This window comes from Euleptes europaea, chromosome 3, assembly GCF_029931775.1.
Source record: "Euleptes europaea isolate rEulEur1 chromosome 3, rEulEur1.hap1, whole genome shotgun sequence".
Classification (NCBI taxonomy): domain Eukaryota; kingdom Metazoa; phylum Chordata; class Lepidosauria; order Squamata; family Sphaerodactylidae; genus Euleptes; species Euleptes europaea.
Window position 1 is genome coordinate 28,069,688 of NC_079314.1, and position 26,470 is coordinate 28,096,157.

At 45.3% G+C, this 26,470-nt stretch overlaps 1 protein-coding gene across 2 annotated transcripts in view; it reads right to left on the reverse strand.

The window, feature by feature from the left end:
- ZMYM4 (zinc finger MYM-type containing 4) overlaps nucleotides 1–17,043 on the reverse strand; it is a 32,252-nt gene extending 15,209 nt beyond the window's left edge. Inside the window, exons 1-14 of one of the 2 annotated variants that reach the window (XM_056846248.1) lie at nucleotides 16,541–17,043; nucleotides 15,880–15,947; nucleotides 14,960–15,127; nucleotides 14,061–14,139; nucleotides 13,661–13,913; nucleotides 11,908–12,082; nucleotides 10,784–10,996; nucleotides 7,714–7,864; nucleotides 7,438–7,553; nucleotides 5,409–5,684; nucleotides 4,078–4,228; nucleotides 3,070–3,242; nucleotides 2,032–2,218; nucleotides 771–914 (exon numbers count right to left, since the gene is read on the reverse strand). In XM_056846248.1, the coding sequence (XP_056702226.1) occupies nucleotides 771–914; nucleotides 2,032–2,218; nucleotides 3,070–3,242; nucleotides 4,078–4,228; nucleotides 5,409–5,684; nucleotides 7,438–7,553; nucleotides 7,714–7,864; nucleotides 10,784–10,996; nucleotides 11,908–12,082; nucleotides 13,661–13,913; nucleotides 14,061–14,139; nucleotides 14,960–15,127; nucleotides 15,880–15,947; nucleotides 16,541–17,000 (2,614 nt within the window). In that variant the 5' untranslated portion in view covers nucleotides 17,001–17,043. Of the gene's footprint in view, nucleotides 1–770; nucleotides 915–2,031; nucleotides 2,219–3,069; nucleotides 3,243–4,077; nucleotides 4,229–5,408; nucleotides 5,685–7,437; nucleotides 7,554–7,713; nucleotides 7,865–10,783; nucleotides 10,997–11,907; nucleotides 12,083–13,660; nucleotides 13,914–14,060; nucleotides 14,140–14,959; nucleotides 15,131–15,879; nucleotides 15,948–16,540 lie in introns of both variants that reach the window. The other variant, XM_056846245.1, reaches the window with a different exon arrangement.
- Between the last annotated feature and the right edge of the window lie 9,427 nt (nucleotides 17,044–26,470).

The window sequence follows — 26,470 nt, forward strand, 5'->3', positions numbered from 1 at the left end:
TTATTCATTCATTTATTTATTGCGGTCAATAGATCAAAACCAATTTAAAATTCAGGGCTCTACAGCAATCGTACATCTCCACATCAAATATACAAATATACAAACCCATAGAGCGTATAAAAATAATTAAAAATTCAATCACATACAAAAATAAACAAGTGCAAGTAATATCATTGGTTCTTGTGGGTTATCCAGGCTGTGTAACCGTGGTCTTGGTATTTTCTTTCCTGACGTTTCGCCAGCAGCTGTGGCAGGCATCTTCAGAGGAGTAACACTGAAGGACGTGTCCTTCAGTGTTACTCCTCTGAAGATGCCTGCCACAGCTGCTGGCGAAACGTCAGGAAAGAAAATACCAAGACCACGGTTACACAGCCTGGATAACCCACAAGAACCAATGAACTCTAACCGTGAAAGCCTTCGACAACAGCAAGTAATATCCTTGGTACACTAATTGATAGGCTCATAAGTCCCCATTGAGAACTGGCTTACAATCCCTTCCCTTCCCCTCCCCACAACAGACACCCTGTGAGGTAGGTGAGGCTGAGAGAACTGTGACTAGCCCAAGGTCACCCAGCTGGCTTCATGTGTAGGAGTGGGGAAATCAACCCGGTTCACCAGATTAGCGTATGCCGCTCATGTGGAGAAGTGGGGAATCAAACCCGGTTCTCCAGATTAGAGTCCACCCTTCCAAACCACTGCTCTTAACCACTTCACCACGCTGGATATAAGGCAGGGTATAAATGAAGAATGTACATACATAAAATAAATACCTTGCAAAACGTTATTGGAATTTGCTGTGGGCTGGGCGGCCGGCGCGCTGGCGAGGGAAACCACATTGGCAATAACTGGGGTGGAATCCTTCCTGAGAGAGGGAGGAGGGCCTGCCGAAGATGCTGGCGTCATGGAAAGATTTGCTGGGTGCAAGGAGCAGAAACAGGTGAAGTTGTGTGGATATTAATATGATGTGCCCGTGTGCTTGATTTTCCTGCCCTTGATTCTTGGTTAAACTTACAAACTGACTGTTGAAGAGCATGGTTATTATGTCAGTGATGCGAAGCATCAAAGAAGCTTCACCTCTAGCACTAAACCTGTGATTCACACATGCAGGTCTTCCCTTGATGATGCAATTGTACAGATGGCTATGTGAGTGTGAGTCAGCCCTCAGGGGCACCCGTTCTTTGCAAATGACCTGGAAAGGGGGAATTCTGTCGTTGCTGGCAGCTATGGGAGAGTGCCCCCAAGACCACACACAAGAAGACTGTGTGTGTCTGAACCCCACCTGCTGTGCATCCTCCACTTACTTCAGTATAAGAGGCAATGAAGTCAACAGACTGACCCCGCGCAGGGCTGCACCGCCACATGCCTTACACAAGCAACCGCAATCTTATCTAATGGGCTTTGAAGAATTATACTGGTAATTAAGCATTTATAACTAAATAGGTACTTCGAAAGAGAGAGAGAGAGAGAGAGAGAGAGAGAGAGAGAGAGAGAGAGAGAGAGAGAGGGAGAGAAACAAGTCTCTTAATTATTTTATCCTGAATTCAGACAGCTTCTCTCTCCTTTGCAGAGGGATCCAAACAGCCCTACCTTGGCTACATTTTTCCTTTCTCTTTAGCCTAAAGGAAGTCATGTACTTTTTTCTGTTGTTGAAAATATACTCCCCCCACTCACACTCCAAATCTCTCATTTGGATAGTAACATATGTATTCATGACTGACTGGTCTTTTATATTACTCTGCTGGAATCTATTAAAATACAGGAGTGAAACTGTCATTTTGAATTTAGATTATTTGGGGGGGGGGGTGTTGCATGTTATTCAACAGCTTTTTAAAAAGACTCCTGATATTTGTTTTCCCCCTTTGAGTTCAGAATTACTTTCTGTTGACTGGAAGAGAGAACTGAAGGCCTTCGGATTCCTTCAGGAAAATGAGGATAGCCAAAAGAGGCAACGGGCGCGTCTCGCACACTAACGCAGTCCGCTGTGCGATACGCTCACAGGCAAAGGCAGCGCCGCGCGGAGACCTCTCGTACCTGTGTTGTTCTGGGAGGGCGGGGGTGGGGGCGGCGGCGGAGGGGGAGGTGGGGGCGGGTCTGACGCGCACTGCTGATTGCAGAACATGAGGATGCAGAGCAAGTTGCAGAAGTGCTTGATTTCCCCTCGCCATTTCAAGGACTCGCCGAGCTTCCCCTGCCTTTTGCAGCCATCGCATTTGGACATCTGCAAAGAAGACAGAGAGAAAGTGGGGGGGTGGATGGAGAGGAGAGGCATGAAATTGTTTTTAAAAGGTGACAAATCTCCGATTTGCATTTTTAAACTCTTTGGCTGGCCACTCAGCAACAGGCAGAAATGACACCACCGTCGTCCTATTAGACCAGTGGTTCCCAAACCTTTCGGGCCACCGCCCCCTTGGCTCCACAAACTCAACCCCAGCGCACCCTACCCTATCCTACAAAAAGCATTATTCAAAATAGAGGTTTGCATGACTCACTACAGAAGATAATAACAAAATTTCAAAACAGTAACAATTAATTGCACGTCTATTCAAAATCATATTAAAACGTTTTAGTTGAAATTTATTAAACAAAACTGATGAACTTGATCCAGTGCTACCAGCTCTTCAAAGTCTGGGGAAAAATTCTGATCGTTGCCATCAAATTTGCCAGCATGGTGCCATAGCTTGATCTATTGTAAATCAGTGAACAACACAGTTGAAGGGGCCCACCCCTAGCGCCCCCCTGCCTCCTAGTGGCCCCCTAGGTAATCCCACCGCCCCCCAGGGGGTGGTACTGCCCACTTTGGGAACCACTGTATTAGACAAGCAAAGCACCTCCACACCCCTCACCCCCTTGCAGAAGGCTGGGTGGGCACAGATGATGGGTTGCTTGCTTCTGAAAAATACCACATCTAACCATCCTGGAGGCGAGCATCAAAGCTGAAGAAAGATGCCCAACCACCTAATGACGGCCTCAGGTGGAAATGACACCTTCTGCAATTGCTAGGAAATCCTGTCTGTTGCTCCCCTCCCCACCCCCCAACCAGAAGGCATTTTTGTCTCCAGAGGGACTTACCTGATAGAACAAAACCGTGAACTTTGACATGCAGTCTTCCGAGCAGAACTCCTCAACTTTGCCCCCGAAGTGATTCTGAACCAGCTTGGGCGATGTCTGCAAACAGTAGCTGCACATCTTACAGTGGTTCCCCCAACGTTTGGCCAAGTCGTGCTTATATAGCAGCTTGCAGCCTTAAAAGCAAAACACAGCATAACATCAGGGAGAACAGCAACCAGGAGAGATTAATCCCCCACCACCATCACTACCATCAGCTTTTAAGAGTAAATTAATGAGTAAATTAAGAGGTGAAACTCCTCTGCGACACAAAGCCTAAAGATAATTTTCAAAAACCATCTAAAATGTATAGGAATTATGAGACGGCCAGCATCAACAGTGAGCGGCACAAAGAATACGTAGGGGGCGTGGGCAAATATATTTTTTAAGTGAAAATGTTCTAATCGCCCCAGTTGCTGAGACAAAGTTTGAAAATCTGGTTGCAAATACACATAAGGAAAGGTCATTCTGATACTGCTTTGAGTGACCACCTTCATTAACGGAGCCGAGAGTTCACAAATCTCGGCTGCAATGCTGTCCGTACACCAAAGTGTACTTCCCAGGTCACAGAAGAGTCCTCAGAAGAACTGCAAGGTCACACATTCCACGGTGGACCATCCTTGTGAAGGCAGCCCCCACAAAAGGAAAGTAGGAGGGACAGCTTCGTTATGTTCGCAGCACTCACGGTTTGCAATAGTGAGATATTTCCCCCCCACGAGATAGCAGTTTCACTCCAGAATGAGAATACTGTAGAAAGGTCTCCTACCAGTCTCTAATCGCAACTGAAGCAGAAGCTTGAGAGAAGGAATCAGCAACACAAGAATTTGGACCAGACTGTTTTCCCTTGAAGATCACAGAGCGAACTCCTTACAAACGGTCTTAGGTCCCAAAGCAAGAGATTTTACTGCTCTAGTCAAAACTTGAAAGCCCTAAATTCTTGGGATGAACGTTCACCAGACGCGTGATCCTTACCCTCACTACAGAATGACTTGTCGATGCCTGAGAACCGCACAGTCTCTTTGACAATCTTCTCGATCTTGCAGTATTCACACATCGACATGACGCTGTTGATCTTCTTGTATTCGTCGCAGCAGGTCTTCCCGCAGAACTGGAACATTTTGCCCTGTAATGGAACGAGAATCGTTTTGGTAAAACTGACTCCTCCAACATCTGGTCAGTTTGGGGAGGGGGACTTCCACCATGCCCCTCTTTGGGAAGATAGAACTGACTTTCGTTACACTATCAGTAGCAGGGTCGTGCCAACACCTTCCCAAGACCTATAACTCAAAGCTTTGTGTTATGTGTGACTCTGCAAGAACACGTAATGTGGCAGCAGGCACAGAATCCAACTTCATGAGAATTTGAAATTTAAACAGAGCGTGTTTCTAGCTGGCACAGCTGTGCAGATGTTTGAAAGTACGTGGGCAAAATCTGCAGATATCCCAGGAGCCAGGAAAGTGGCCAAAGCCAGGTTTCCAATGGCTGCAGGGCTGGGCCTCAGCGTCCTTTGCTGCCAGAGGATGTAGTGATGCCCACAGGCACAGACAGCTTGAAAAGGGGATTAGACAAATGCATAGACAATAGGTCTATCAGTGGCTACTAGCTGTGGTGACTAAAGGTAACCTCCACATTCAGAGGCAGCCAGCAGGCAACACCGGGGGAAGGGCCTCAGCCTCTACGTCCTATTTGTTGTCTCTCCAGAGAAACTGGTTGGCCACTGTATGAGACAGCTGGCCTAGGTGATCCACCAGGGCTCTTCTTATGTCCCTGCCCCTCCCCTGACTAGCAAAACCAGAATAATTTATACAAAATATCGACAGCAAAAAAGGAACTCCCCATGGAACAAATCATACAAATGTTTTGATTGCATAATTTATGCAGGTCACAGCTTTTGGGGACAGAAATCCTGCTTCAGAAAGTCTGGTGGGAAAGCCAGCGTGGCGTAGTGGTTAAGAGCGGTGGTTTGGAGCGGTGGACTCTGATCTGGAGAACCGGGTTTGATTCCCCACTCCTCCACACGAGGAGGCTAACCTGGTGAACTGGATTTGTTTCCCCACTTCTACACACTCCTTGGGCTAGTCACAGCTCTCACAGTCCCACCTCCCTCACAGGGTGTCTGTTGTGGGGAGGGGAAGGGAAGGGGATTGTAAGCCGGTTTGATTCTGCCTTAAGTGGCAGAGAAAGTCGGAGTATAAAAACCAACTCTTCTTCTACTGGTCATAGTTACCACTTCTGTGTGTCCCCCTTCATGTAGCTTACACACACACACACTTACACACGCCCACAAAACAAATGTTAATTACCCTGTAATCCAGCAGTTCGGGCTTGGTTGCAAAGAGGCGGTTACAGTGTTGACACTTGAGCTTGACGACCGTGCGGGCGAAGGTGACCTGCTGGGACTGGGCGGCGAGTCTCTGGAGGCCGGCTGCGGCCGAGCTGCTTACGGAGCTGGGGGAGACGGTTGAGGTAGTGCTGCCCGCTGCTGAAACCGTTGGTCCTGAGGGGATGCTGACAATCACCTGGCCCTGCGACAAGGGCACCACCGAGGAATTCATTCCCGCAGGCTTGTTGAACAAGTTCTGGTAGAGCCGGAGAGAAGAGGCAAGCGTCACCAGTCGCGGGGAGGAGCCTGCCCCTGTCCTATCCCCGCCACCCACCTCTGCACCAGATCGGGATGCTGGAAAAGATCCTGGAAGCGGTCTCTTGCCAGGGGCCGGGGAAAGCCGGCGCTTAAGCAGCGAAAGCCGTCGGAACGCTTTTAGCTGAGACCTGACTAACGAACTCACATTTGACAACAACAAGAAAGGGAAGCGATAGAAAAGGGTGTATGGAAACGTACAGCAGTGCGGGATTAAAGCAAAGGTCCACCGTGTTCAACACTCCACCCTCAATGGTGAACAGCCAGATGCCCTTGGAAAGTTTCACAAGCCGTCTGTGGGTCAGGGGCTGTGGCTCAGTGGTAGAGCATCTGCTTGGCATGCAGAAGGTCCCAAGTTCAATCCCCGGCATCTCCCGTTAAAGGGACTAGGCAAGTGAAAGACCCCTGCCTGAGACCCTGGAGAGCCACTGCCAGTCTGAGTAGACAATACTGACTTTGATGGGCCAAGGGTCTGATTAAGTATAAGGCAGCTTCATGTGTTCATAAGGATCAGACCAAGGTTTCTCAAGTGCAGCAGTCTGTTCCTTTCATAAGAAAGGATCAAGACCAAGGTTTATCAAGTGAAGCAGTCTGTTCACACAGTGGCCAACCAGGTGCCTCCAGGAAGCCCACAAACAAGACGACTGCAGCAGCATTATCCTGCCAAAGCACCTAATATAATAGGCATGCTCATCTGATGCTGGAGAGAATAGGTATGCATCATGACTAGTATCCATTTTTACTAACCGCCATGAATAGCCCTCTGCTTCGTGAATATGTTCACTCCCTTCTTAAAGCCTTCCAAGTTGGCAGCCGTCACCATATCCTGGGGCAGGGAGCCCCACAATTTAACGGTGTTTTGTATGAAGAAATACTTCCTTTTATCTGTTTTGAATTTCTCGCCCTCCAGCTTCAGCAGATGACCCCAATGGCTGTGTCTATGCAACAGAGTACGGTAACTGGAAGCGTATTTAGTGTGTCGGACTAGAAACTGGTTTGAATCTCCACTTTGCCATGGAAATTCACTGGGTGACCGTGGGCCAGTCAACACATTCTCAGCCTAACCTACCTCATAATATCAATGCTAGCTTCCCTACTCCTCCCCCCTTTTTTATAACTATTTATTGAATTATGGGGGATGCCAACCCAACTGGAAGGCACTCTGCTCTAGCAGGTACCATATTATACAGCGCCTTGTATTGATGATTTTAGAATAATCTGAGATTATTTTACGGTGTAATGTATTTTATTGTTAAGTTGTTTTAATGTTGTTACTTGCCCTGAGCCAGGCCTTGGCTGGGGAGGGTGGGTTATAAATCTAACAAATAAATAAATAAAATAAATAAGGTTGTTGTGAGGATAAAATGGAAAAGAGGAGAACAAGATAAGCTACTCCAGGTCCCCACTGGGAGGGGGAAGGTGGGAATAAATGAAGTAAGTAAATAAATAATGCTAGGAAACGTTGAGGGCAGCAGGAAAAGAGGAAGACACAACAAGAGATGGATTAACTCAATAAAGGAAGCCACAGCCCTCAATTTGCAAGACCTGAGCAAGGCTGTCAAAGATAGGATATTTTGGAGGACATTGATTCATAGGGTCGCCATGAGTCGGAAGCGACTTGACAGCACATAACACACACGCACAAATAAATAATGCTGCTGGGTAAAAAAAAAGAAGAAAAAATCAAGATCTACCTGGAAAGCTACCACACAGCTGTAACTGCAAAAGTTGCGTATGCTCCCATCGGACATAGCTAGGTGATACTGAGGGATGGCCATCGTCTTACAGCTGTTACACTGGACTTGGACACCTGTTGGAGAAAAGAACACCCAGACATACACACACACACACACACACACACACACACACACACGTGTGAATGGGAAAATCATAGCAAAGAAGATACTTTTTAAAAAATGTTCTGCTTTCAGAGGAGCGTTAAGTGAAGGAAGGGCAAAGCGGCGTCTCACCTGACGACGTGACCATTTTGACTCTATGCGCGGAGAGGCAGTTCACGGAGCAAAACAGCTCCGTCTTCCCAACATTGTTTGTGCTTTCGATCATCTCTGCCGAAGACCGCAGGGATTTACACAGTGCGCAGGGAGTGATTTTTGCCGATTTCTGAAGAAAGAGGAATATGACAGGGTCTTTTGGTGGGAGGAGAAACAGGTTCGTTTGCTTTGCGAATCAGCTATCTGGACAACTTTAAGAGACATGTCGCAAACAAATGTACACGTCAAATGGAAAGAGCATTCTTGAAGCTCGCTGAGGTGTTGTTTGCATCAGGATGAGAGTACAATCCCAAGGGTCCTCTGAACCAATGGAAAGAGGCCACATGGCTAACAGTAGACAAACAGGAGTAGATACACGAAGGCCCAGGAAAAAAAAAGGCAAAGGGGGAAGAGGGATTACACCACCCTCACCCCTGACTGTTCCAATTTTTTCTAACAGAGAAGCTAAAGAAACTCCAATAATTTTGTTCCCTGTTCGGAAATAATTATTTTTAAAGGTAAAGTTCTCGTCCTGGAAGTGGTGCAGTATGAAAAGTTTTATGCAAGAACCTACAGCTCTAGAACTGCAGAACTGTTGAACGTGTCCAGAGGGCAACAAAGGTGGTAAGGGGTTTGGAGACCAAGTCCTATGAGGAAAGCCTGAAGGAGCTGGGTATGTTTAGTCTGCAGAGAAGACTGAGAGGTGATATGATAACCATCTTCAAATACTTGAAGGACTGAAGAGGATGATGCCGAGTTGTTTTCTGTTGCCCCAGAAGGTCGGACCAGAACCAACTGGTTAAAAATAAATCACAAAAGTTTCCATCTAGACATTAGGGAAAAATTTCTAACCGTTAGAGCGGTTCCTCAGTGGAACAGGCTTCCTTGAGAGGTAGTAAGCTCTCCTTCCCTGGAGGTTTTTAAGCAGAGGCTAGATGGCCATCTGTCAGTAATGCTGATTCTATGACCTTAGGCAGATTATGAGCGGGAGGGCATCTTGGCCATGGAGTATGGGTCACTGAGTGTGTGTGTGTGTGTGTGGGAGAGGTAGTTGTGAATTTCCTGCCTTGTGCAGGGGGCTGGACTAGATGGCCCTGGTGGTCCCTTCCAACTCTATGATTCTAGAAAACGTTAGAGCCCTGTGAATATTTTGGACAGGTGCAACATGTTTATAAGGATAAGACTGTTCAACTGTGACTGATTTTGTAAACAATTAACATGCTTTGGCATGTAGGATGCTACGAGTTCGATGTTACAGAGTTTAGCTCGATATCCGAATATGATGCTAATCTTATATAGCAACTGCAAGAGACAGTTTCTCTCCAAATAACACCCACAGTTTGCATATTCTCCTTTCCTACCTCTCAGCAGGCCGATGCATGTACTAAGATAGCAAAGGTCTGCTGAACATATGAACACATGAAGCTGTCTTATACTGAACCAGACCCTTGGTCCATAAAAGCCAGTATTGTCTACTCAGACAGGCAGCGGCTCTCCAGGGCCTCAGGCAGGGGTCTTTCACATCACCTACTTGCCTAGTCCCTTTATCTGCAGATGCTGGGAACTGAACCTGGGCCCTTCTGCATGCCAAGCAGATGCTCTACGACTGAGCCACAACCCCTCCCCTGCTGCTCTCTTGCTCTCTCTCGTATTGGCTGTATTTACAGTTTTGATACTAGAACACTGACAGTGCAAGCCCGAGCGGAGATTCCAGCCTCCTAAGTCCACTAGAAGGGGATGACTCAGCTTAGGATAAGCATGGTTAATGTTGTAAAAGTAGTAAAATAAGTTTACAGTTGTTAATAAAAAATACTGCATATTTTTCAGTTTTCCCCAACACTTGTTAGGGAGGAAAAAGAAAAGAAACAAAATGGAAACGTTTCCCATTCCCATGACTAAAACATTCCTGGAAATTTTATATCTTTAAGTGGGAGAGGCTTGCTTAGTTCTTCTCACACCTGCTGCTCTTCCACCACAACCCTCCTTACAGCTGATTTCTCCACAACATGGCGAACACCCATCCAGAACCCTGACCGCGATAAAGGCAGCTGGGGGGAAGGAAAACAACAGCTGAGGAAAAGGGTTTCCTCTGCATTATTTTGTGTGCTGCAAATCACCCTTTGCTCCCTCACCTGCATTTGTTGTTGGTCCCTGGGGGCACACCATAACCGATTTTTTAAAAAATTATACCCTTCTTTTCTCCACCATGGGGACCCAAAGCAGCTTACATCGATCTCGCCTCTATTTTATCCTCACAACTACCCTGTGAGGAAGGTTAGGCTGAGAGAGTGTGACTGGCCTAAGGTCACCCAGCAGGCTTCCTTGGCAGAGTAGGGATTTGAAGCTGGGTCTCCCAGATCCTTATCTGACTAACCACTACATTTAGGCGGATGCCTTTCCAATGTTTCTCTCTATCGTCATGGCAACTTTGCCTGCTCTTATTATTGGATCTTACGATCCTGGAAAGCCAGCGTGGTGTAGTGGCTAAGAGCGGTGGTTTGGAGCAGTGGACTCTGATCTGGAGAACTGGGTTTGATTCCCCAGTCCCTCCACATGAGCGGCAGAGGCTAATCTGGTGAACTGGGTTTGTTTCCCCACTCCTACACATGAAGCCAGCTGGGTGACCTTGGGCTAGTCACACTCTCTCAGTCCCACCTACCTCACAGGGTGTCTGTTGCGGGGAGGGGAAGGGAAGATGATTGTAAGCTGGTTTGATTCTCCCTTAAGTGGTAGAGAAAGTTGGCATATAAAACCAACTCTTCTTCTGTTGGAAGCCAATGCCAAAGAAGGGTGAAGTGGGGTAGACTTTTAAATAAATAAATAACAGGAATTTAGAATAAACATTCAGTGGAGAATTGCCTCAGTTATAACCCACCCCCTTCTCAGGGCGTCAACGGAAACATCTCCCCTCAGACGCAGCTCATACTACTTCTCACACCCTTGTAGAGGAAAGGCCGGGGCCATTCCTCCCCTTTCCCACAGACAGCCTAACATGGGAGTTTGTGTTTTAAAAAATTATGAAGCAAGAGAGATGGGGGGAAACCCCAACCTGTTTGTATGCAGTGACGCATGTCGAGCTGCAAAACTTCTTGGATTGCCCTTCTATCTGAAGCATGTGGCACTGCCCCGAGGCGCTATAACAGTAGCCCCCACAGTTTTCACAGCAGTTCATGGTCAGGTTATTCGCTGAGCGGAACTTGGAGAAACAGGTGTCGCTGCAGAGCTTGTGCACGACGTTCTGGTAGTTCACCTCATGCCGAATCTGAAAATGAAATGGGGGGCGGGAAGAGCGTGAAAGGTGGTCAACGCAAGGAGAATCGGGAGACTTTCCTGTTCTGCAAACAGCCATGTGGAAAAGATTCCTCGCCTCACCCGTCTGCTTTACGTCAATGGTTCTCCATTCTGAGAGGACACCGTCTGCTCCTTGAGCCTTCTGCAGCGTGCCCTTACCCACTGATCAAACGTCAACCCAGCCTTTCAACTTGTTTCCCACCACCACTCCAACCAGTGTCCGGAGAAAACTGTTTTTAAATGCCAGCATTGCATGCAGTGTGACGTCCCTCACATCTTGGGGAAATCTGAAAGTGGCATCATGTTGTTCTAGGAACTACTGGAAACTCTTATGGTTTTACCATAGTGTTTCCAGTGATTCCTAGAGTGACGTGACATTATTTCCCGTTCCCCCCAGAAATGGCATTATGGAACCCATGCCACCGGTAGCCCCCTGTTCTCCACACCCTAACTCTACTTTCAACAGAATTGTGTACTGGGGTTTATGCGTTCCACCCTCTGAATGCTGTCTTAATAACTGGAGATACACGAGGCATTATTTTAATTGCAGTGAAACTGCTTGCTGGGGTGGCCACAGCCAAAGAAACACTACTCGTCCTTCCCTCCCTTCACCCCCCAATTTCTAAGGTGTCTCTGTTTTGGATCTGGAGACTATTCTGGACTCGGTGCAAGAAAATCATTCTCATTTGCTGCTTCATCAATGCTTGAGGATAGTACAAAACTTAAAAGATCTTCTTGAGGCAGCGTGACCTACTTTAAGGCTGCTCAGGAAGTTTTGTGACTCAACAGGGATCAGAGTGCAGAGTTCCCAAAGCTCAATGTCCCCAGCTCCTACAGGAACCAGGCCCACCACCCAACCTCCTGGCTTGCAAACTCAGTTACCACAGCATTCTTCTGGCACATGCTGCATTTGGTGGAAATGCTGTTCGTGTGGATGGTGACGACAGGCTTCCTTTTCAGCTCATAAATGGAAAGACACGACTGACTGCAGAAGTCCTTGCTGGAGCTTGTATTGTCGAACTGAGCAGTGATCACATCCTTTGGATTAAGAATATCTCTGCACGGTTTAAAAAGGAGAAGAGTTTTTCAGCTGTGTCAGATTCGAAATTCCACTCTCCGTAAAAACAAAACAAAACCAATGGCCATACATAGTACCCTGTTCACAAGTTAGAGTGAACACATACTCAATCTGTGTACAGTGTACACAGGATTTTTCTTTATACCCGTGTTGGAGTAATTCTCATATTACATTCAATGCATGCACTCCTGAAGGAGTAAAAAAAATTAAACCCCCCAGTTTATCCAGCTACTGGTCCCTGGTTTTATTGGTAAAGCAAACACAAACTATGTAAAAACAGAATTGCTCAGAAGGGCATTTTTATCAAGCAAATAGGGCTGTAGTATAACAGAGCGGTCAGGAAGGCACTTTTATAAAGGGAATCAGGAGTCTACACCACAGTTCATGGTATATATTTCCCTTTATTGCATATGCTAACCTGCTTTGACTACATTATCATCTCCTTTGGTAATTCCACGTTCTGCTTTGTTTGACATAACACGCCTGATATTTTTTTGCAATGTTTTTAACTTGTAATCCTTCTCCTGCTGCATTATTTATTTGACGTCTCATTTATCTCACTGCACTGTTTTACTCCATGTAACCTGCCTTGAGTCTCAGTGAGAAAGACAGGGTATAAATAAAAGTAAATAAAATAAAATGTATGTTGGCTCTTTCTTACAAACAGGGGTACACATGTACATGCAGGCTGTATGTGCATTTACTCTAACATGCGAACAGGGCTACTGAAGGGAGAGGCAACAGAGCGCACACACTGCACACAGACGATCGCAGGCTCAATCCCCACCACCTCCTTTTAACAGGTCAAGTAGTAGAGCTGGAGGCGTGATGTCACTCCTGAGTTTCCCCCAGAAGCGATGTCGCACAGTCACCAACATCTCTCCCCCCCATTGGTCTCCTGTTGGTTGCCACCTGGGCCTTGCAACCCTAGCTACGACCCTGAGGTTAGGAGATTCCTTCCATCAACCCCTCCACCCTTTTCTTCTCTGCACCTGGACAACCTGGTCTGGAGACCAAGTCCTATGAGGAAAGTTTGAAGGAGCTGTGTATGTTTAGCCTAAAGAGGAGAAGACGAAGAGGGGATATGATAACCATCTTCAAGTACTTGAAGGGCTGTCATATAGAGGATGGTGCCGAGTTGTTTTCTGTTGCTCCAGAAGGTCGGACCAGAACCAATGGGTTGAAATTAAATCAAAAGAGTTTCCGTCTAGACATTAGGAAGAATTTTCTAACAGTTAGAGCGGTTCCTCAGTGGAACAGACTTCGTCAGGAGGTGATAAGTGCTCCTTTCCTGGAGGTTTTTAAGCAGAGGCTAGATGGCCATCTGTCAGCAATGCTGATTCTATTACCTTAGACAGATGATGAGAGGGAGGGCATCTTGTCCATCTTCTGGGCATGGAGTAGGGGTCACTGGGTGTGTGTGTGTGGGGGGGGAGGTAGTTGTGAATTTCCTGCATTGTGCAGGGGGTTGGTGACACTGGTGGTCCCTTCCAACTCCATGATTCTAACTGTAACAAGATACACAAGGATTTAAATCACTGCTTTGGGCGCCCTTACTTTGAGCAGCTGGAACAGGTTTTCTTGGTAGAAGCTGGTGGTCGAGTGGCTGGAACAGTGTATCCAGTCAGGCACAGTGTGGAACAGAAGAGCTGAGTGGAACCTTTCCTCTGATAAGCCGTTTGCCCCTTCTGGAGGATCTTTTTACAGCCCGAACAGGAAACCCGAACTGCCGTACTTGGGACCGAAGGAAGCAGCTTGTTCATGCCAGAGGGAGGGGCATTGGGTGGGAAACCCGACGTCAGCTGTGGAGCTTACCCAAAAATAAAAGAGAAAAGGGAACAAAGTCCACTGCTATTGCAGTCCTCAGCATAGGGAATGCACCGCCACTTCCCAACGCAAGGAATTTGCTGGTTGCCGTTCCATGCCCTCCTCCCCTTCAGAGTTCCCACGTCCTTACCGAGAGGGCTACCACTGACTGAAAACACAGCGCTGATCTTCAGCTCCCCTTCCTGAGTTTTTGGCTGCTGGCCATATTCCTGAAACAAACATCAATTCCGGCTAGAACGATTAGCAACACCGAACTCAAGAACAGCTCCCCACAGCTCCTTCCAATATTCTCACCCCACCCCAATATCCAAGTTATACAGAGAGCTGCCTGGGAAAATGTTAAGGGCTCGAAATCCCTGGCTGGGATCCAGTGGAGGATTTCCATGGGTGGAAGAGGAGGGTTTTTTTGTGGACCTCCCTGGCCTCTGACTCCCCTCCCAGAAAACTATTCCTGGGATTCCCCTCCCAGTGTAGTGGTTAATAGTGGTGGTTTGGAGCGGTGGACTCTAATCTGGAGAACCAGGTTTGATTCCCCACTCCTCCGCATGAGCAGCGGAGGCTAATCTGGTGAACCGGGTTGGTTTCCCCTCTCCTACACATGAAACCAGCTGGGTGACCTTGGGCTAGTCACAGCTCTGATAGAGTTCTCTCAGCCCCACCTACCTCACAGGGTGTCTGTTGTCGGGAGGGGAAGGGAAGGTGATTATAAGCCGGTTTGAGTCTCCCTTAAGTGGTATAGTTGGCATATAAAAACCAACTCCTCTTCTTCACTCAGAGCAAACATTTCAGGGGGCACTCGGGGCTGCAGTAGGAGCAGGGTGTGTATGTGTGAGAAAGTCATGTTCCATGGATGGAAATCCCTCCAGTCTGTGGAAATCCAAGCCTCTGAACACAATGATACTATCAAAAAAGATTCCAAGATGGCCTCCCCCCCCCTTTCAGGCTCAGTTACAACCCAACCCCAAGGGGGGGAGGAAGGCTTTAGAACAATATAGCACTCCCCCTGTTAGGAGTCCAGGCTCTTCTTACCTCGGTATTCTCTGGTTCATCCTTAATTTTGTTCAGCAGCCCCTGTTGAGGCGCCAACGCCTTGTCATAGTCATTGTCCAAAGGCTCTTCCTTAATTCGGATATTTGGTGCATAGGAATTCCCGAGATCTTGACCAACGGATTCCTTGTTAGCAAACGGGTAGCTAGACTCCTGGTATGCAAGAACAATTAGGATTTTGTTGGCATGCACATCTGGGAACACACATTCCCTCCCCCACCCCACAAAAATAATTTTTAGGATTTGGCTCCATTGCCCTTTTTTGCTTTCAAACTAACTCCTAAGATGAGTAATCTAGTTTGGCCTGTATCTGAAAAATAAAATAGTACGCTTAAAGAAGACAACCCTTATTTCAGTGGTTTCCCCTTCTGAGTAGTTACAGTTGCCCACCTGTAAAAACGTCCTCTGGCAACGTACAAAAGAAAACATTGCAGACAGAGAGATGCTAAAATTTCATATGAACAATCACGCAAGGTGCATATACATTAGAAGGGGGTGTAGCTGAAAGATTCAGCTCAATGTTTGAAGACAAATAGAGAACTTCAGCCAGCACCACGTCTGCAGGTCCAGATGTTCTCTGCTTTTTCCATCCAATTTTCCTGCCATCTTCAGCCTCTTCATTACTATGGATCTCTCTCACTTCCTGAAAATGTCCCGTTCTGCTCATGCAATCTGCCACCTCTTCTTCTGCCTTTCCTAGACCCTTCTCCTTCACTCTGCTTCTTTTAAGATCAGAGCACCCCAGCGATAGCAAGGGATCCATCTGGTTGCCTTGCCCTTCCATAACATTACAGCAGCTTAGCCAATCACTGCCAGAGGCGGCGGCGCCACGTCAAGTTCTTATAACACCCCTACTCCAAAGCAAATACACTGTGCTATGCAGGGAAAAAAATACAACTTACCCTGAAATTAGTGTCTGGTGTTTGTGGTGCTAACTGTGTCCGTAACGTGTCTTCTACTTGATTAGAAACTGGGGGATAACATAGAGTCAGTTAATAGCATTTTGGCAAAATTCTGCGGAACCTGCATGAAGTCTCCCAGTGAGACTTTTACGGATATTATGTGAAGACCCAATTAGGAATTAAAATCACCCAGCAGACCTTGGCGGGCTCTGACTTTTATTCTTCAATTTTTGAGAAAGCACATAAATGTTCAACGTATTAACTAGAGGCAGTTCTCGGTGGTGGAAGCTGCTGTTGGCTTACGGAGACCCTTCATGCGGTTTTCAAGGCAAGAGATGAAAAGAGATGGTTTGTCATTGCCTGCCTCTGTGTAGCAATCCTGGACTTCCTCAGTGGTCTCCCATCCAAATACTAACCAGGACCGACCGTACTTAGCTTCCGAGATCTGGCAGGCCTGGGCCATCTAGGTCAGGACAGAGGCAATTCTTACCATGATTGCAAAAGAAGTCCGCTGCCCTTGATGAACGACAACAAAGCTAGCTGGGTGAGAGACATGCCTGTTTCAATCCAACAAGAAGTTCCCCACCCAAGCCATAGTAAAATGAACAGGAACTGCTTGAGAGCTCATTCTAAGCCCAGTTCCAAGTGATCAAACACTTACCTGATTTATCGAGGAAACTACTTTTCAACCTCGAATCCAACTCCTTCGGCACTTTCTCCAAGCGTTTATCCCGCTCTTGAAAAGGTCCTTCTCTGGTTTTCTCCTTTGACAAAAAAACCTCCTTACCATCGTCTCTTGCTATGCTGAAATCTTTCCGAATGGGCTTAAATACAGGGGGTCCTTTGTCAAAAGGTGAAGAGAGGTCTTTCTGGATCATGTTTTGGATCTGCAAGTCTTTCTCGTTGTCCATGGCATGATCCCGAACCCTCCTCCCGTCTCCCCGGCTATCGCTGGGGCGAATGGCAGAAGGGAGGCCATCCTTTGGGGTGAAGCTCGGCTCGTCCTCGTTATCGCTCCCAACCACAGGAATCCCTGTAAGGTCCCCAGAGTTCAAGAAGAAATCGCTGTCATCCAGCAGCGAGTTTGTAGAACCCGTCCGGTTCTGCATTCGGTAGGGCATGCTGTCAAAGGCAGGGGTTAGACCGTGGACAGTTTTCTCAGCCATTTCCACAAGGTCAGCACCTGGAGAGGAGAATTGGAGGTCTTAAGAAACCACTCTTGTTTGGATTCTTGGAAGCAGACATGAGGCTGAATACATTGTGAGTGAAAGGGGACTCTTATGTCCATGCCCAAGAGTATGTATTATGCAGTGTGTGATTGGGCTTGAATATAGAGGTTTTTTTCCAAAGGAAAAATTGGGAAATGGGGGCGGTGAGGGGTCCATAAAAAAAACTCTTCAGAAATGGGACAAATGCTTTTCAAGACGAGGTTTTACTCAATCAAAATGTGCAGCATGGTTTTTTAATGCAAGAATCTGGGGCATTAGATAATTCCTATGTATATTGTTTAAAACATATTTTCAAGGATATGTTTATGGTTTCAATGTGAATAATTAATATGATGTAATATATTTGATAACATATTATGAAAGAGTTCAGTGTTTTCAATGTTATATAAAGTTTAACTTGGATGTCCAGATAATACATTTTCTTTTGTGTACTACAACATTTGTCTCCTAATGTCAACTCAGATAGCAAAAATTAGGATGTGTGCGCTAAGGCAGTAATATTTATTATGTTTGTAATTTTGCTTGCAGGAAGTGAAGAATGCAGTGCTAAGCACAGTTACAGCCTTTGGACCTAGAAGGGTGTCACTCTGCTTAGGGTTACGCTGTAAGGCATTTATACTTTTAAATTCCATCAATATGCCAACCAGTATAATTCTACATGCTAACTAAGTTATTAATTACACATTTTATGTACAGTTTCAATGGGTAGCTGTGTTGGTCTGCAGTGGAACAACTAGCTTCGAGTCCAGTAGCACTTCAGAGACCAACAGGATTTTTGGGGTAGGAACTTTTGAGAATCAAAGCTCCCTTCGTCAAATATTCTTTATGTATGTAACTATACAGCGAACTTGACACTCCAGGATAAAAAGCCAAAGAGATTAACTTTCCAGTGAATCATTCACATTTACAGAAACCTTACCATTACAACTGTTAAAAATGTGTAATAATTTCAAAATTTAAATTTCATTGTTTCACAATAACAGGCAAGTTGTTTGTTTTTGTCATTAGCATAAGTATCAAATTTGCTAATGGCAACTCTCTCCTTTGGCATTTTGAAACACCTCACCAACACCGGACAGCAGAAAAGAGCAAGAGTCCAGAAGCACCTTAAAGACTAACAAAATTTCTATTAGGGTATGAGCTCTCGTGAGTCACAGCTCACTTCTTTCAGATGGGTATCTGAAGAAATGAGCTGCGACTCACGAAAGCTCATACCCTGCCAGAAATTTTGTTAAGTCTTTAAGGTGCTACTGGGAATCTTGCTCTTTTCTACTGCTACAAATAGGCAAACATAGCTACCCATCGTGATCTTACACTGGACAGTGTTCGAGCAGTCAAACAGTGTCATCCTGATCATGTATTCAATGGAACTTACTCCCTAGTTAAGCGTCCTTTGGAAAGCAGCCTAAATCTTTGCTGAGCAGTCACATATCTAAGGATTAGATCCAAGCTACATTTTCTATCTGTGGAACTGAACTTTCCTGCCTCCCCTTCTCCCACTCCAGGCCACGGATTTCCATTAATTGCTGCTCCTGGGGGACAGTGGACCCTGAGGAATGACATGAGAGCATCAGCAGTGAAAAGTTGGTGGAAAATGCCCATTTAGTCTGGTGGGTTGGTGGAAAATGCCCATTTAGTCTGGATCCAACCCATAGGGTCCAATGGAATGTTACTTTAGGAAGGTATTTATAGATTTGCTGATGACTTGAGAAGGTTTCTGGTTACTCTGCGATACACAGCTCACTGCCTTGAGCAACAAGACACCAGGATTTGAGAATCTTAACATGGGGACAATAACTTTAATTCACAAAAATATTGGAAGGAAGGTTGTAATAGAAGGCATAAAACAAGTGCTTACGTTTTTCTCCAAGGCTTCCAAAAACTGCATCAGGTTTGTCTTCAAACTGCAATTGGGAAAAGAATCACATCATTATTCTAGTTGTTTTATGTAAAAAGAAAACCCTTTCCTCTTTCCTAATTCTCAGTAAAATATATGTATAATTCTCAGTAAAATAAATTATGTAGAGGACAGAAATTGTAAGTTTATTATGTTTTATTCCATTTATTTCTTTAAAAGATTTCTTCCCCATTCCAGAGTGGTTAATGACAAGATATAAAGTCAATGAATTAAACTCCTAACATTTAATAACAAAACAGTCAAATAAACTATACACAGGTTCAAGAATAAAATTAAGACAATTCCAGGACAGAGGGCATACTCATAAAGAACAAACAAAATCCAAAGTCTGGGTAGAAAATGTTTAATCCAACACCTGAAATTTAGTAAATCAGGCACCAGTTGGAAAGAACCTCTGCAGAAAAGGTCATGCTGCCGCACAACTTCAGAAGATGGGAACTTACAGAGAAGGGCCTTAGTGGTGGAAAATTTATGTTACGGGGCAAGTTCGTGTTCATATGAGAGGAAGTGAACCATTAAATTGTTAAGAACCAGCAAATCGATACTTTCTTTTCACGTCCGCCATATCATATATAGATATGCACTACGTAACAATCTGTGATTAAAAATAAGGGCGCTCGTAATAGGAATATGTTTTTGCAGACATATCTGAGTGGGCTCCGGATGGAAACTCTGTGCACATTTTAGCTCTCTTCCAATTTCCATAAAGTACATTCTCTGCCCGCTAACCCTTCTCCACCTTTCCTTCCATTCCTATCCCCTTTTTGCCTTCTGCCTCCCTCTTCCTTTTCAAAACATTCCAAATTCTATTTAACCCTCACTCAAACACCATGCCCAATAATAACTTATAAAGTATCGTCAACAAACACTTTACAAAATTTCATAATCGAAAAGAGACAGGTCCCTAACCCCAAGGAACTTACAATCTAAGAGAAGTAGAAAAGAAAGGAAATTCAAGAATGGGAGTGAATGCAAACTGCATGGGCTAAAGCTTCATTTCAGTGGGGGGAAGGAGTTTAAGCCAAGGAAGATAAGCCAGGTGCTTGAAGCAAAAAGGTGGAGGGACTCTGAAGAAAGACAGAAAGGCATTTGATGCCCCAAGGTTGGTTTCTGGCACAGAATGGGGGCAGTCCAAGCTCCTGTGGACAATCTTGAGCCTCACTCACAGACCTAACAAACATATGAGAGAACACTCCCTAGGAAGTTTTAACTATTAACATACCATTTTTTCCAGAAGCAATAAATAAAATTATCACCTGCACAGTGATTTAACACTACTACAAATAATAAAAATGGAAAATATAATTATACTGGCCCCCAGGCTGTAGCAAAACCAAGCAGCAACAACACTGTCTTAACAGACACTTATACTAAACTAGACAAGGATGAGGTGACTTTCCTTAATAGGATTGGGCCATCAGAAATGGTAAAGCCACAGGGCTGAAATCTGCCGGGGGAACATTTTGCCCTTTTCACGCACAGCAAGACATCTGGGGCAATTAGTGGCACAGTGGTGGTGGATAAGCGCTGTACACATGCTCTTTCACAAGAAGGTACAGAAAAACCTTATGCATGCACAATGGTTAGGGTTGCCCACATCCAGGTGGTGCCTGGAGATCTCCTGGAATTAAAACTGACTCCAGGTGACAGAAATCAGTTTCCCTGGAGAAAATGGCTCCTGTGGAGGATGGACTGTATGTCATTCCACCCTGTTGAGATCCCCCCCATCCCCAAACCCCAACATTCCCAGGCTCCACCCCAAAATCTCCAGAAATTTCCCAACCCAGAGGTGGCAACCCTAATAATGGTGCATGTAGGGCACGCTTGCTGTGATCAAGATACCTTTTTTCCCCAGGGTTCAAACCACATGGAGAGATGTGAACTCTTCTCTGTAAGCCTTTTAATACACCATCAAGATAACACATGGGTGTCAGAAACTGGCCAGAGCCTGCCGCCACGATGTCCCTCCCACCACTGCATGTTAGGGTTGCCAGGTCCCTCTTCGCCACCGGAGGGAGGTTTTTGGGGCGGAGCCTAAGGAGGGTGGGGTTTGGGGAGGGGAGGGACTTCAATGCCACAGAGTCCAATTGCCAAAACGGCCCTTTTTTCCAGGGGAACTGATTTATATCGGCTGGAGATCAGCTGTAATAACAGGAGATCTCTAGCAGGTACCTGGAGGCTGGCAACCCTACCGCATGTACAACATTCACACACTGGTTCACAAAAAAAGCTTCTGAGAAGGTAAGAGCTGGCACACTCCCCCAAGACCAACTGCACCCCTTTACGATGCCACCTGGGCCCTCACCAAAATAATTATTGGCAATCACCCCAAGGATTTCCCAAGGGTTCCTTCAAGTTCCAGCCTAGCCATTTTTTGCAGTCAAAGCACAAATTTTGGTTTAAACTACTCTTTGGTAGATGGACCTTAAGCCCAACTGGCTAACGTCAGCAAGGTAAGGAGCTTGTAAGGAAGGAAATCCCCAGCTAGGGTTGGCAATGAGCCTGGGGGGAAATGTCCTGCCTCTTTTAACAGGGGCCTTATATGTGGAAATGAGCAGTTGAAACTTCTCACTGCATGGAGGTTAATCACATCACTTGGTAAATAATACCCCCATCATCAGCTTCTACTAAAGGAAATGGACACTTTTCTCTAGGCCTATCCCCAGTTCAAATCTCTGCTTAGCCCATGACGTCACTCAGAGGTCCTTGACAATCTTATATCTTTTCATTCTAGCCAGCCGCCTGCAGTATAGATTTAATAATACTATAGGGTTCGTCTAGGATTACTGATCACAAGGGAAAAATACTGCACTGAGCAACAATTAATATTCATATTCAGGATTTTAACTATCTTTTAATTATGTTCTCTCTCTCCTCTGGTTTTAAAAAAACATGTTACCTACCTTAAGCCTCCTAAGACAAGGCAAGATTTAAAAATACAGAGAATAAACCAGTAAACTGCCACCAAGTTTCAACATCCAGACATCACAAATTCAGTTTCTTCCTTTCTGCAATGTGAACAGACAAGTTGCCTGTTTGAATGTATTATAAAAATCAGACAAGGCGCAACATTAAAAAAATATTATCACCCAGTCACCATCAATTCGCTATATCAAAAGTAACTTTTTAGAAGTCAAAGACCTAGCTGCCTTTTAGAATCTGCTTTCTCTTTGTTATTTTACAAGCCTGTTCTTGTTACTTGTATAAAAAAAATCTATTTTAAGAATCTATAGAACTTTACCAACCATTTTCTATTTTTAAAAACTTTTATGTAGAATGCCTCCAAGTTCACCATCGGGAGGGGGTGTGTGGACAAATAATGTTATGTGATTTTACTGGCTGTGCCATTAAAATCTGAGCTACTTGCCAGCCTTGTGGGGAGGGGAGGAGAAGAGGGTGAAGGAATTGCCCCCTACTCCTGGGACACATAAGCAGCACTGATTGGAAGGGGATGGGGTAGGGGGGGAAGACCCCAAAGTCAATCTCATTGCCCCTCCCAGGTCTGGGAAACACTGTTCAGCATGGGGGGGGAAGAGAGCTGCAACTCCTCTGGGAGCTCTCTGCCAGGGCTAAGTTTGCAGGATCATAAAAGCAACCCACCGATTCCTACCTTCGAAGCATCTAGGGAGGGAGAGGAGTGTGCACTGGCTAACAAAGAGCCAGCCTGCTGCATATACCTGCTGCAGGAAAAGAAGCACTTCCAACAGGAAGCGAACCCCTAGAGGTCAGGAGAGCCATAGAGAGCTGCTGAGAAGGGAAGTCTGCCTGAGCTGTGAACTCAGAAGAGCTCTGCCGGAACTGGAGAGCCCCCTAGCAGCATCAGTCATTACCAGCCGCCTGAAAACTCATCCCTGGTTTTGTCTCCATGGAAAAAAAAAGTTGGGACAAAAAGGTCACATGTTCCCCAGTTTTAATTTCCAAGAACATGCTTTAGTGTGTTCAAGCGCACCAGTTTATGCTGAGAAATACAGCCAATGCAAAGTTCGGAACTAAAACAAGACCCTTGACTCTTCCCAACTTGCAGAAAAGAGAAATAAAATGTATTCATCACCTGCCTCCAACTTCCGTCTTTCAAATTAAAGAACACCGCAGTGCCAAACAACTGGTTACTTTGGGATTGTGGGTTTACATGTTCCATCACTGGAAATGTTTTGCAAATTTAGCTCTTTGTGCATGTAGGAGTGGTGAGGTGAAATTTAACAAAACAACAACCCTAAATTATAATGTAAAAATATATGTCAAAGACATGACTCTTGTCCACACATTACAGTGAACACATGTACAATCCACGGACACTTGATTTTTCTTTACACGTGTGTTGAGTAATTCTCGTGTTAGACACATGTAAAGCTTAACTTTGCAACCACTAAGTTACCCAAGTAGCGCTCCTCTTTTTCATTTGTAAACGTGAAAGCACATTGGCTCTTTCTTACAAACAGATGTACACGCATACATGCATAATGTATGTACGTTCACTATAATGTTTGATTATGGCAATGAATAACTAAGATTGCCACTGTAGGGTTGCCAGCACTGGCAACTGGCAGGAGAGGGAGGGGTGGGATGGGGAATTTTACCATAGAGCTATAGAAGGCTCCTAGAGCATCATGCCAACATGGTGACATCACTTCCAAGTTTAAGCCAAAAGTTACTTTGCGCCATTGGCACAAGCCTTTTCCCCATCCCCCCCCCCCAATACAGATGAACAGTGGTGGGGACAGCGGGCAGAGAGTGGGAGACCTGGTAAGCCTAGTTTCCTGGGGTGTTTCAAACCTCTTCCTATACCTTTACCAGTAGCCTGATAGGCAGAAATTAAGTGGATGAAGCGTTTGCCATCACTTTATGGCCACACTAGGCAAATGTTCATCTGTCCAATTTCTGTAAGGTGTGTTAGAGACCCAGGAGCAGGGCTAGGAAAAGAGAGGGCTACTGGAGTAAAGTGAGTTACCATGCTATTTCTCATGGATATTCGTGGTTCCACCTCCACTGTAACAAAAGGAGAACACGCAAGAATGTTTTAGTCACGTTAAACACCTGTGTATAAACAGAATAAAGAACATGTACATATTTGGGGGGGGGGGTAAAAAGACCACAGTCTTTGCAACAGAAATAAACCAACAAGATCTCCCTTAAACCTTTCTTTTTAGTTTATTCATTCACTCCATTTATACCCTGCCTTTCTTCCCAATGGGGATCCAAAGCAGCTACCATAATTCTCGTTATAATTCAAATCCTTATAATTTATCACTTGAATAAACCCAACCAAGTTGAAGGGAGCAATGGGTTTTGACTGACATTTTTTTAATAACAAGTTGAGGTCAGGCTTTGCAGACTCCCTTTAAAAATGTTTTGGAAGAATACTCAATAAATATCGACACATCAAACACATTTTTCTGTTCCCTGCTCAACAGTCAGTTTGGTTATAATCCCTATACTATGGCTATATGCGCACTACAGTCATCACTGGGAAACTGGCCAGGCTAGGGGATTCCCTGTACCTAACAGACACTGCTGGGTGTGTCCTGTTTAATTATAAAAGCTTAACTCCTTTCCTTCAACGCAGTACACAGCAAGAAGAACAAAACTAGATCCTAAGATCTGAAGAGTTACATTAGGGATGGCAATGGGATGGACCCTAGCCCAGTAGCATCTTTTGACTTTTCTCTTTAAATTGCAGATTCTTTGGGCTGCATCACAAGGCTTTCCCTTACAAAAGCAGCTGGCTGCGTGGCGAGGAAAGAGGTCCTTCAAAAAACCCAAGTCCAAAGTCCCCTTGGCTATGCGGTCTACTTACATGGTTCTTTGGATCTTGGCCATCCATTCTGAACATTTTTTATAAGCTCCTCAACATTTCTAGTCTGCATGTCATAGAAAACAGGGGGAAACATTTCACAGATTCACTCCCACAATTGTGGGGAGAAGCCTCTCACAAAGACCCTCGACCAAGAAACACAGCTACGGGACCTATCATCCATGGAATCTGTGAAGGAACAGATTCGTCCTGATGAATTTGCTGGTAATGATGTCATAATGTCATTTCAAGGCTGGCTTAGATGTAGTGGATATAGTCTATCCTCTTCTCAATAGGCACATTTTTATCAAACTCTTAAAAGCCATTAGTCTTTGGCTCTTCTAAGGGCTGCTTCACACGTGCTTGTATAATGTGGCCATCAAGCAATGTGTGAGTGAGCCACTGACATAATGCCATAGAACATTTGCATCCCCTCAGTGATTTTCTGTAGAATCAAGCAAACATATTCAGCTTGTCAATCACATGACAGTACAGAAGACTCGATGCATGTGTGAACTAAGCTTGTTGTATTCAGAATTTCATAAGAGGCCTTACTTGCCTATTAAAAAAGCCTTATGCCCCATAGACTCTCAATATTATTTTCAATGTATTCCGCACATAATCACATAGGCATGGTTTGGCACTCCCTGCCTGAGCTGTGTGTTTGCATGCTCCCTCTCTCCTTGCCAATTCAGAATCAATTACTAGGATTGCCAACCTCCAAGTGGTGGCTGGAGATCACTGTTACAACTGATCTCCAGCCAACAGAGATCGGTTCACCTGGAGAAAATGGCCACTTTGGCCATAGGACTCTATGGCATTGAAGTCCCTTCCCTCATCAAACCCCACCCTCCTCAGGCTCTGCCCCAAAACCTCCTGCTGGTGGCGAAGAGGGACCTGGCAACCCTATCAATTACTGACCTCTCCTTTAGTATAAAGCCTTAGTTTGGCGTTACCGCCAAGTGACCGAACTGTGGGGTTTGCATTCAACCTCCAGGTCAGGATTTTTATTTGTAACCCTGAGTTGGAGTAAAAATGCAAATCAGTTTGGTAGTTCGGTTTGGCACAGCTTACGCCACGGCAGAAATCATTAATTAGTTCTGGCCAAGCAAGGGGTAGGGAACTAGGGTTGCACATCAACATAAGGCTTACTCATATACACATGAACTCCATTGTAGTCTTAAGACTGTAAGCCTATTATTTCAGCATACACACACTGGTAAATCAAAAGAAGAGGAAGAAGAAGAAGAGTTGGTTTTATATGCCGACTTTCTCTACCACTTAAGGAAGAATCAAACCGACTTACGATCACCTTCCCCTCCCCACAACAGACACCCTGTCAGGTAGGTGAGGCTGAGAGAGTGTGACTAGTCCAAGGTCACCCAGCTGGCTTTATGTGTAGGAGTGGGGAAACAAACCCAATTCACCAGATTAGCCTCCGCCGCTCATGTGGAGGAGGGGGGAATCAAACCCAGTTCTCCAGATCAGACTCCACTGTTCCAAACCACTGCTCTTAACCACTACATCATGCTGGTTAAAAACATCACCACGCTGATTAAAAATATCACTTCCAGCATGTGCTCAGACTCCATTTTGACTCCACACTCCCATCTAAATCACTGGTGAGCAAGTCTGCAAAATTACTTTGTGACT